Source organism: Enoplosus armatus, chromosome 19, assembly GCF_043641665.1.
Source record: "Enoplosus armatus isolate fEnoArm2 chromosome 19, fEnoArm2.hap1, whole genome shotgun sequence".
Lineage (NCBI taxonomy): Eukaryota > Metazoa > Chordata > Actinopteri > Centrarchiformes > Enoplosidae > Enoplosus > Enoplosus armatus.
Window position 1 is genome coordinate 13339840 of NC_092198.1, and position 12436 is coordinate 13352275.

At 38.5% G+C, this 12436-nt stretch overlaps 2 protein-coding genes across 5 annotated transcripts in view; both read left to right on the forward strand.

Annotated features, from left to right (window-relative positions):
- The first annotated feature begins 6134 nt into the window (after positions 1 to 6134).
- On the forward strand, positions 6135 to 7839 carry fam110c (family with sequence similarity 110 member C). Its single transcript, XM_070925974.1, has one exon. The coding sequence runs from the start codon at positions 6175 to 6177 to the stop codon at positions 7246 to 7248; it is 1074 nt and encodes a 357-aa protein (XP_070782075.1). The 5' UTR covers positions 6135 to 6174; the 3' UTR covers positions 7249 to 7839.
- Positions 7840 to 10632: 2793 nt separating this feature from the next.
- Positions 10633 to 12436, forward strand: part of fbxo25 (F-box protein 25) — a 43663-nt gene continuing 41859 nt past the window's right edge. For 3 of the 4 annotated variants that reach the window (XR_011598900.1, XM_070925575.1, XM_070925573.1), the window contains exons 1-2: positions 10633 to 10692; positions 11504 to 11683. Coding sequence is in view for 3 of the 4 variants with exons in the window: in XM_070925575.1 (XP_070781676.1) it covers positions 11556 to 11683 (128 nt within the window). In the remaining variant the exon portion in view is untranslated. The remainder of the gene's footprint in view (positions 10693 to 11503; positions 11684 to 12436) is intronic. The other variant, XM_070925574.1, reaches the window with a different exon arrangement.

Here is a 12436-nt window from a genome sequence, read left to right on the forward strand (position 1 = left end):
TGGGTTTGAAGTCACCTCGGACTGTAAGAGCCCAATGGGCCCCTTAATAAGACACAGTGTTCCCCATTTATAGACTTCTGGAGCATTCCCATATTCTGAGTAATGCTTTGCTGAGTCATGATATGAAATACACAGGTCATGACCAAGACGAAGTAAAACATTTAAAACAACAGATTACTGGGTGTTGTACAACATTCTTTCTGCTAAAGAGTGTACTGCCCTCATGTAGCTGCTGTTAGCCCTGTCTCACTTTGCTAGCCTCTTAAATAGTGTGCACTGCCCTAAAGGTATTTAGCTGACTATATCAGCATCTATAGAAACAGAGAAAGGATTTCTGCCACAACTTACTTCCAAGGTGCATGCATGAAGAAGGGAAATCGTGAGAAGAGGTCAAAAGTCTAAATAATGGAAACACCTCTCTGTATATTGCAATACTGCTCAACAGCACTACAAACATCCTCCAAAATAATCATGAAGCTGAATCATCACCTTTCTAAAACATTATAACCTTCATGAAGGTAGAATTTATTACGTGACTGTTGTATTAGGCCACATTTCCTTTAGCTAGGTGAATTGAGTGTGTGTATGTATTCAGAATATACTTGTCTTGTGGAGAAACATGGTAGGCTTCATAATAAAATCCCCTTTTCCTTTCTTGGCCACTGTTTTGAGGATTTGACATATAGCCAGTCCCTGGTTGTCTTAGTTTGACTTGACAGTTTAATTTGCTCCAAATTCTGATGGATTCAAGAAATGCATGTTACAGATGTTCTTCTAAAGAACTGGCTATGGGGTACACTACAATTTGATGTCACAAAATGTATATCCACAATTGGCAGGCAATCCGTGTGGGTTTAATGCTAGTGTTTTTTAACATAAGTGGTTTTGAATGTTTGTCCTGTTATTGTAGTCTTAACAACATGTGTGCTACCAGGTAGGTAACTGCAGCTGCTAGATAAGAGATTACAATGTGTTTGGGTGCGCTCACATTTGAACATGTGAATGGAGGAATCAGCAGGGTGTTAGCAACAACACCACTTTTTCTGTACAGCAATGATTAGGGCTTAAATATAAAGGAAATGATTGTCCAGGAAGTAGATATACATTAGCTAATTAGCTAAGACAGATATAAATCAGAGCTGGTAGTTATGAAATCCAGGCTTATGTTTTATGGAGATGATCCAAGATTGCAAATCATTGCAGACTCCAGTTCTAACTTCATAATGTGAGATAATAATTCAAGACTTTAAGAGTTTGCCAGTCAAAGCAAAGACTCACAAAACATTTGTTTCTTCATGTATGGAACTCATTACTTTGAAAATTTGGTTCTGATATTGTAATATCACTGGTTTATTCCTGTTGTGTCGCAATTGTTCACCGCAGTGAGAGATTTTAATCACTTCAATATGAACATGACAAAAAGAAAAAGGATTTGTTGTATTTCATAAAGAAACTCCACTTTATGTTTATGCTCATTATCCTGCAAAAAATGATATATCTACTTAAGTGGGATTATCTTAAAATAAGTCTGGACCTGTTTTGAGTAGAAAAGGATTATGTAGTGGTGACTACACCAGACTATGTGACTACATTCACATAAATGTCATTTGTCTTGTCGTCATTAGAGATTTTATCTTTGATTTGGTTATTTCTGCAGTTTCTGTTGACCTCCAGTGGTTTCTCAAAAAGCAGCAAGCTCCAGGTTATGTGTCAATACAGCATGACATCACTGTTGGGTATAGTTACAGGTGCAACAGAGCACATCTCTGATGTCTGGTATCGGTTTACTCCACTCCATCGTTTACATGCACTTAAGTAGCCGGGTTACAGTCGGCTTTTTCCAGTAAGCTGATTTTGTAACTATCGAGAGAACTGGTAACTGAAATCATGGTAGTGGATTAGAGAAACCTGGTTTCCCCAGGTAGATTTCTCCTGGAGAATGCAGATTTATTGGCCATGTATACGGATAACCAGGTTTATAATCAGCTAAATCAGAAAGCACCATCTTCTATCAAATTTCTCTTGATTAGAGCATATTTTATATGAGGGGATTTTTTTTGGCATTAAACCTGAATTAACTGCCTCTTGGACAGTGCAACAAGCTGTTAAGTTAATACTGACATATCATCACCTTTTAAGTTGATACGTTGAACCTATAGGCAAATTCACTTTTTTGCACATTGACATGTAGCAACATTTAGCATTCATTTCAGTTATGTTTCTGTCCCAATATTCACCCTCGTTTTAGCTCTGGTTTGGTCTCCACTAACTCATGAGGGAAATATTTAGCTCTTTAGCTGCTGAATGCAGCCAGGTAGTCTTTAACTTTGTCTGCTGGCTGTTAACTTCACTAAAAACAAAATCAACGATGATGAGAGCGGTGACAGTGAACTAAAACAGTAGCTGCAAGACGTAAAACCAAAACAATGAGATGCTCAAAAGCTCAACAGATATGAGTGGAACTGCAGAGTCAACAGAGACCTCTTTCATTCATCAGATCTATTGTTAATATGAAAACATTGATTAGAGCAGCTTTTAATTTTGACAACTTTTGATGTCTGTTAATAAAATGTATTCTCCTCACTGTGTTAATTGGTAGTTGGTCTGTTACTGTCCTCACACCCACAGGAAAAATGTAAGTTAAAGGAAATTAAAACCTTTGATGAAAAAACACGCAGTTGTTTTCTGAAAATACAGTAAAATGAGCTTGAGATGAATAGACACTGGCTAATTGAGTGGGAGGTGACCTTATATTCCCGGTAATTAGCACTGCATGCATAATTACCAATTATCAGTTACTTTACGTAACACTCAAACAATAACTGCAAGCAAAAGATGCCTACAGCAATTATATCTCATAATTTGCAAGCCGTTTTTAATTGAGTCAGCCGGTTTCATTCACGTCTCAAGGATGGATGGTAATTATTGTGAATGACTCAATAAAAACACAATTAGCAGATGATGCAGTGTCACATTAAAGTGTAGAATATGTTTTTCCAACTAGCAGCACAAGTTGAGAATAAAATAAAAGTGACAGGGCTCAGGGGAAAAGTGACTAATGGTGTCAGTGTTCATGTTTTCTCTGCTCCCCTCCATCCCTCCCTGAGTCTGCTCCCTCTCTCTTTTTTCCAATTAAGCAGACAACATGTTAAATGATTGTAAACACTGCCACTGCACTTCGTTTCAACTCCAGCATTTCAAAAGAAGTCATGTTTCCTCTTGCACCCCTGGGCCAAAGAGCAGATAGGGAGGTGTGTGTATTTGTATCTGTATGTTTAACAGATACAGTATATTATAGATCTTGCTCATTAAAACCCTGATATATTTGGTTTGCACATGAACTCAGTGCCAAGACAGTGGTGATTATTATGCAGCAGAGAGACACTGCTTTATAAAAAATATAATTTTGAGATGCTTATTTTCGATTGCCCATTTTTATTAGTGACGTGGCTCAAAGTATGGAAATGTTGGTCTGTCAGTTGTTCAGTGAAATATCTCAACAACTATTGGATGGATTGCCATAAAATGTTGCACAGACATTCATGTTCTCCAGAGGATGAATCCTACTGACTGCAGTGATCCCCTGACTTTTCCCTTATCGTGATATTGACATTGGTTGTTTTGAGTGAAATGTCTTGACAATTATTGGATGCATTGACATGAAATCTGGTACAAACATTCATGTCCCCCCCTTACGATGAATTGTAACAGCTTTGGGCATCCCTTAGCTTTTCATCCCTGCCATTGACAGGTCAAAATCTATGACCAAATACCTGCAAAATGAATGACATTCCCATCAGTCTCATCTGTACTTGGTGTTTAGTGCTGATTAGCAAATGTTAGAATGCTAACATGCTATACTAAGATGTTGAACATAGTAAACATTATACATGTTAAACCTCAACATGTTAGCATTGTTGCTGTAAGCATGTTGATGTTAGCATTTAGCTCAAAGCATGCCTAAGCATGCTAGCATGGCTTTAGATTCTTAGTGTTGTTCAGACAAGAAACCAGTTTAAACACAGTTGCATAAGAATGACTTGTATTTCAAACGGCAGTACTGACAACTTAGTCAAATATCTTTCAATTCAGGACTATTTCATTAAAATGTTTATTAGTATTTATGAACAACATGTGTGTCCACCTCATATTTTTAATCACATAATCACATTTTAATTTTAATATTTTTAATCCTTCCATTCAAGAGAATAGATTAAAGCCTTTACACTTGTAATTCCTGTGAGGAATCATTTATATAATCTTGCATACATCTGTTCAGCACCAGGTTTCAAAATCTGAGAATTTATGATTAATTAGTAGCTGAGGTCAAGGAAGGATAAAGTACAAGCACACACTGCAGAATCCTCAAGTGAACTGTTCATTCTGATTTTAGGGAAGCCAATCAAAAGAAACCACACTGCTGAATAAATGCAATCAACACAAAAAACAGATGTGGTATGATAATTATGTGCAAACACTGAAAGAGATGCATAAATGGTTTTGAGAGGAAACAATAAAAATACTTTTAACTTATTGGTTTCTGTTGGCCTTTAGTTAAACTAAAAAGCAGAATGAGTGTCGAATGTTTTCTTTTTGATGTAATTAAGCCAAAGGCAATGAAAGACTTTGTTCTAGTGACTTTCACACTATGCATTCTAGTGCTGCCCTCTGCCTTTTGAAGTAGATCTGGTGATCTGGTATCTTTAGGGTTCAGTTTGTACACAGATGTTTCAGATTCTAGTTCAGTGAATGTTTCCAATAACACAAGGAAGCAGAGAACAGTGAGGCAGTTCTTACCTCCTTACATTCTTTTTCTTTCATTTCTATCTATTGCATTCAAACCTTGATCTTGCAGCTATCATAAGCCAAGATACAGCTAGATCGACCATTCATCCCTGCAGCGTTGGTCTAGTTTGGTTTCAGAGGGGCCACTAGTGAGGATCTACGTTTTTTGCTGTGGAAAACCCTCATCTGGGCCTGTGGTGAAACTGGGGAAAGTTGCCAAAATGTAGTCACCCACTCACTCAGCAACACTTGGTGGAAAGTGTGTGAAAATGCTGTGCAGAGCAGAGCCGTGCTGAAGTGAAAGCAGAGTTTTCTCTGTTGTTGCAACTTCTTATTCTGTTGCAAAAGTGTTTTTATATTGGTTAATAATCATCAATCGCACATTTACACACGTTGCATATCTGTTTGATCGGCTGCTTCAGCAGATTGAAGCACATGGGCTCAAATGATTGTAAAAGCACATTCTGTGGGTCCAGTTGCACATTATACAACACAAAACATTTTTTCTGCCACTTATTTATTGTGGAGTTCTATCATTTTAACAAGCAGTTGTCCCTTAAAATGGGACATGCTTACAAGACAAAGGACTACTGGCTGTCACTGTCAAGTTAGTGGTCTATGATGTTTTATGTGTTTTGAGTGTGTAACTTTTAGGATCAAATAAAACCTAGAAAAAAGTTTTTGACAAGCTAGGGGGTTTGATTTCAAAGAGCCGGTGGACTCATTCAGTAAGATACAGTTACTCAGCAAATACAAAACCAAAATCTTGATGTAATAACCCATAATAATCCGTACTATCCTCTTTGAGTCTTTAGAATTGCACAATATTGTGTTGATGGCTTTGACAAATAATAACTACAATCTACCTGTCTTTAACAATCCCCATGGGAGACATCATACACACTGCATGACTTAAGGATGAATAGGCTCGGGTAAACATTTATTGCACAACTCTTCCACTGTAATCAGCACCAAGCCTATTTGATGAGTCAGTGTCCCTGGTAAATGAGTCGATAAAAGATGTCGGAGAGTACTTTGTAAAGACAGAAACCAGTTTCCTTGGTAGGAGATAATGTAAGATTTTGTATTGTGTTGAGCAACACGTAAAAAGCCCACAATTCCACCAGGACAGGGGCGGGGGGGGGGGGGGGGGGGGGTGCAGCAGTGTCAGCTTTCACTGTTCTCACTTGTGATGGTATCAGGTGTACTTTGACCAAGTTTGTGTTTGGTTAAAAGTAGCCTTGCGCAGAATGGGTGGGGTAATGTGAAGTCTCCTGTTGTGATACGTGCTCAGGCAAAGAACGGGCTTGAATGGAATCTTTTACCTCTAACACTGGAGAGACCGCACGCTGAAGGATTACCCTTTCTCTTTGGATATAACTGATTTGAATGTTCATGAATTCCACAATGGACGCGACCAGTGATACCACTAAAATCCTGGAGAAGGGTCCTGAATACCTTCGAAAGCAAATGGAACTGGAGAGTGAGACAAAAGGACGTATGAGTGCTGTGGAGAGGCTCGCTGCAAGCAAACTCAAATATGTCAAAAGCCAACTGGTGGTCAACTCAACTCAGGAGCCAGTCATCAGTTTTGGATCAGCCTCTGTGAGTAGCACCGGGTCTTCTAACCGGAGCTCGAACCGTGGCGGGAATGTTGTCATAGGGAGTAACTCAACAGAGGCTACATGTGGTGCACAAAGCTGCTCTCCGGGGCAGGTACGTCGGTCCAGCTCCAAAAAACGACCAGACTCTCTTCTGCTTTACAGACAGAAATGTGAGTTACTGAGAGGGTCGGCAAATGACCGGAAACATCATATAACACGCAAGTTGCTGCTCAGCTCTGTGCAAAAAAATGTTCCGTTACCTGAGGCTGCAGATAAGGAGTGTGAAGCTGGGGGCAACAAGGACAAAATCACCACACCTGAGGGAACTGCAAAGGAATGTAGCTCACTTGAGGTTGCCTCTCAATCAGAGAAGAGGAGGAATGGAGTAGCACAACGACACAACACAGAAAACAGTGATTCTGGGACAAAGGTGACAAGTGGTGTCGTGAGGAAATCTGCTGGTCTCCTCGCGGTTCCTGAGTTTGAAAGGAGGTCTGGCAAAGGGGTCAGTCGTTCTCACTCTGACATCAGCTCCAGGTACTCCAAAAACTTTGCAGACTTTGATGCTTTTTTCAAGTACTGTGGGCTGGGCGGTGAGGTTATTGAGTCTTTGGGGAAGGAGAACTTCTCGGCGCGCTCAGATGAACGTGCAATAAATAGGCGGAGTCTCAGCATCTCTACGTCGGACGACGGCTTCTCAAGGAACAGTGGTGACAGCGAAGGACTACTGGAGGATGAGTTACATGAAAAGATACGTCAGGGGACGTCAGTTATTGAGCGCAATGCAAGGATTATCAAATGGCTGTACAGCTGCAAAAATGCTACAGAGACTGGAAAAAAGTTAAGAGACCTTGATTGAGATTTTTTTCTCTATAGAGGCCATGTACCTAAAACTGTTAGATACATAGATGACACATTTATCACATTGTATTTCAGACCAAAACAACAAATCAAAACACTGACTGACTGATAAAACACTGTGCATACGATATGTGTGTGCCAATTTCAGCAGACACTCTGTTCAAACTTGCATAAGACTTAGCTCCTCGCTGTCACGTGGGGGCCACAGAAAGCCCCACCTCACACACACAGAAACATAAAAACTGTTTTCCTAACATTTTCATCTTGAAAATGTATATTTTACTTGTAGTTTAATTTGATCAAACCATGCGTTCTGCTCAGATTAATCACACAGCTGCAATTTAGAATGCAATCCTGTGTTAAAGGTCAAAACAATGTACATATGTGCACACTTGAAGACACACAGAATGACAAATCAAGAAGAGATTAAAATGTTAGCAGCAGTGACATTCAGCAAAAATAAGCCACTGGCCAAAAATAATGAAACACTGGTATCTGTCATCAACTAAAAAACAAACTCTGTTAGTTCAATTAATAGTACTTTTAATACTTAATACTTTTGTTTAAATAAGTCAGTGCCACTTTCTAATAAGTCACCCTTAATAAACAGTTCACAGTGTAAGTTTTAATGGATTTATTGATAAATAATTTACTCATGATCCAAAGGTCAGGTTTGGGTTGCCAAGTTTTGAAAAATCCCTTTAGCTGGTGTTTTTCCTTTCTGTTTGGTAATAATGGAGTCACAAATGTTGTTAATAGATGCTTAACTAGTTGTTAATAAAGGATTTGTGGTCATCACTCAAAGAGATTTTTCACAATCTGGCAACCTAAACATTTTTCTTATTAATGACTTCTAACTGATCTGTAAAACATTAATAAATACAACTTATAAACCATTTATAAAATGTATTATTATTAAAAGTGGTAGTAATTCTAGATAAAGGCTTAGAGCACATTTCACACTCATATGCACGTTCATAAATGATGTTCCTCAGCAGGGCCTTTAGACCACCACAAGCATGAAAGTGCCCTTAAGTCATCATTTATGCAACCTGCCTCTTAAATTCATAATCCAATGAGTGTACGCCCCCATTTCTCTCCAGGTGAAAGGTATACATTCCATTATACACACACACACACACATACACACACGCCAAAGTTACTGATGTACAAAAGTGTCAGTAAGAGAGATCTGCTCCTTCCATGTTGTTGGGGTTGAGTGTTTTTTATTAACAGCAATAAAACTGGTAAAATCATTAAATCTAACTGCAGCTGAACAAAAAAAACACTTGTAGGATGTGGTTATTTTCCAGCCAGAGAATCAGCTGGTCCCTGAGTCCTGTGTGAGAGGAATGTACTTAATGATCTGATAGGCTTAAGTCCACTGACGCGTTGTAACTGTATCTCCACTTCCCTCCCAATCTCTTTGTCTCTTCGCCGCGTTCTCTCTCTTTCTGTCTTTTAGCCAACTTTCTATGCGGCCCAAAGCTCAGAGGCTGTGAGATGAGTGGGAAAAAAAGCAAAGGGCAGACTATTGTTGACTCAATGTGTTAAACGGAAACGCCACCCACTCTGTTTCTCTCTCACCCACACACAGAAACAAACACTATCTCTGTACCGTATATGTGAGTAGGTACACATCACTCAGGAGCACCCATGTTGTAGACACACCGTTCACTTCTCCAGAGACCTGACTGACTATTTTGCATGATGGCAAGTCACTCTCCACTTGTTTGTTCCCAGAATTTAAAATTACTTCTTAATATTCAGTTGATGATTCAGTTAGAAAGAAAAGGGCACTTAACGTTTCAGTATATATTCATAATATGTGGTTCAACCTGCAGAAATGTATCATACATGCACAATATGTATTTACTGAGTGAAAATGTACAATGCTTGCATTGCTGTAGGCTTGTAAGTGTCTTCTTTTATTGGGATTTTTATTATGTAAAAGTGTTACTGTGCTCTCAGATAATTTTACCATGTAGGCTGAAATATTACTGCCATGTCACTCCACCCCTTTACTCAAACCAGGTTCAATCCACCACTTTCTGTTTTGGTGCTGCCTGTGTAACATTGTTTTATACTGAAGTACTGTACACTTTGTAAAATTTCTACAAATAAAGTTGGTCATTATTTTTCTTACAAGCAAATTGTTGCTTAAATGTACTAATAGTAATAAGTTATGTGCACATGTCATCCGATGTTCAGGATAACCAATTTTGGCTGAGGATGGCTCAATGATGATGTCGAGATGTTGTCTTTTTTTTTAGTCAAGCAATATTTTGGGAGGTTTAATCCAGGATGTGTGTGTTGGATAACTCATTAATTGATATATATATCAATACGGCCTACAGTAGATGTCAGTGGGAATACAGTACAGCATACTGCTTGTGGTGATTTAAAATGTTTTGAATTTACTGTATGAGGCCTAAAGGTGGCAGTATCTAATAACAAGACTGAACCTAATTACTGTGTTAAAATCAAAGCAACTCTATATTAAAGGCCAGTCATACTAAACCTATGTGACTGCACTGTAATCACATATACTAACAATGCCCAGAGGAACAATTACCACACATAAGCCAGTCTGGATGGATGCTTGATATGTAATGCTATTTTTAGTTCATCTGAGGAAGACAAAGCAACAGGTTTTGCATCAGTGTTTTGCCGACAAAGCATAATATCCTGACATATCAGCATCATGACTTGGAGTTTGCATATGAAGACTTCTAACTTGACTTGCTCTGAAAGGCTTGAGACTTGACTTGGATTTTAAATGATTTGAGACTTGACCAATACAGAATAATAATAAATGGTTGGAATAATAAGAATGCAAGTGGTTAGAAAAATCACGTGACCATTAAACAGAAATAATTCTAATTCTCACAATAAAGATTACAATGATACTACTGTATATGCACACCAGAGCATGGAGTTCCCACAACAATATAACAGTGACCCAGATAAAATACCATAAACTACAAGGTCTGAAAGTGAGGCTTCTGATAAATAAAACAAAGTATTAGTATAGCACTTTAAAACTCTATGATTATATCTGTTTTAGAAACGTTCCTTAATAACCACAGCATCACTCACACAACTGTCCAGTCGTCCTGTTCCCATCCTCCACCTCAAAATCAAAACATAAGAACATGTGCGTAGTCCTCTGTCACGTGTAGAAGAAAGCCCCAACAGAAGAGAAGGGATAAAAAAAGAACATGATTTACAGCTGCGGCCAGCCAATCAGCGAGGCGACTCCGGGTAGCAACAAGATAAATACTGACGTTTCGTCCAATCAGAGAGCAGCAGGGGGCGTATGCGAATTCCAGTGTCCGCACTGTGTTTACTTCCGTCAATATTTCCAGCACTGCAGGCAGGAGAGAGACAAGAAGCAGCAGAGACAACAGAGACAGACCATACAACAAAGGAGTCGCTTAAGGTTTGTTTAGACATTTTGTAGGAAGTCACAACCCTGTTATAGTGCAGTTGATATTCTTTATGATGTTCCTGTCGTGATTATATGCGTTGAACCGACTGACAGCTTGTCTTACCTTCATTTTTTTTTTTTACCATTAAAACGACTTGGACTGTTTTGCTAACGCTGTTATTTTTTACGCTCAAGGTAAATGCGTCATAGTCGGTGTCAGGTGTGTTATTAAAGCAATTTGTCTCGGTATGCCATTTTGCATCTTAGTGTTTACCTGTGATATCGCGAAGAAATGCTGAATGTAGACAACATTTGTAGATGTAATGGCCCTCTTGTTTATTTGGCAGTTATTGTCAGACAATAAGCTGTAGTTGTAGGCTGCAGACTGAAGATATGGAAGCAAGAAAAAGCCATAATAATTAAATTTAACCACTCCTAAACACCTAGGTTATTGTTGATATTTAAATCTCACCATTGCATTGAAATGTTTTGAAAATCTGAATTCATGGGGTTTTATTTTTTGTCTTTGAAATGTCCAGAGGGTCATTTCAATTGGTGCAATTTTAAAAAAACAACAACATCAAGTTCAGATACAGGTGTCCTGTCTCTGAGGTCTGATAGGCTGATTATCCTCAGTAGCTCTGATATTCACGTTTGAATCTTTCATCTTGAATTTTGGTGTCTAACTGGTGTTGACTTAACTTCAATTTCAACATGAAATGTTGAGTAGTGACTACATTTCTCAATTGGATATTATGGCCTATCTTTTGCTTCCATTGAACCCAGAGCACAAAGATAAATCCTGCATCTTGTTAACTCTCAGGTGTTTGGATTGACAGCGACCCTCTCTGCTCACAGTCCCTCCCCCAGCTAAAATGCCTTTCCTAGGAAAGGACTGGAGGTCGCCAGGATGGAGCTGGACCAAGACAGAGCATGGTTGGAAGAGGATTGTCTTCTATGGACACGAGTTGGAGGATTCAAACAGAGAGATAGACTTGAAAGAGTAAGATAATAACTTGTTTACCTTTATCATATATATGGTTAATGAGTCAGTGCTTTATCATGTTAGATTAGCTGACTTGAATGTATTAGATCCTCAGTATACAATTGTGTATAAAACTAGCATTTCCCCTATAGTCCCCAGTAGCCTGCTCTCTCTTAGCATAGTACATAGTACATCCTAGGGCTGTGGTATCATATCTTGATGATATGATAATAATGTGTGATGTTTTCTGCTGCCAAAGTAATGACTCAGAGTAAAATGTAATTAAAAACTAACAACATGAGTTTTATCTGATGTAATTAATAGTAGAACACAATTCATTGACACAAATTTGATTACAGTGTTTTATACATGAAATATCTTGCTTACATTATGATATTGATTTTCAACTATATCTTGAAGCCCCTGCTTTACAGCAGTATATACAGTATCCTGCCTTCACCATTGGCTTTATTAATACTTAAATAAATTGATAACTGAAACTGCAACATGTAAATCCTGTCACAGGTTTTTTTTTTAGAACGTGCAATTAATGAACAGTGCCATCACTTCATCACAACATAAGTAAAAATGTACATAAAACAAATACTAATAATACCTTCAATATTAAAAATAAATGTCAACAGGAATTGTACCATTAGCAGATAGGTGTGTGTGTGTGAGAGGAAGGACGGGGGGGGGTCTGCACCAGTCTGTTTATGATCAAGCCTTACTGAAACAGTGAGTGGGCCGCTAGTGTCCAGCTGGTGCTGA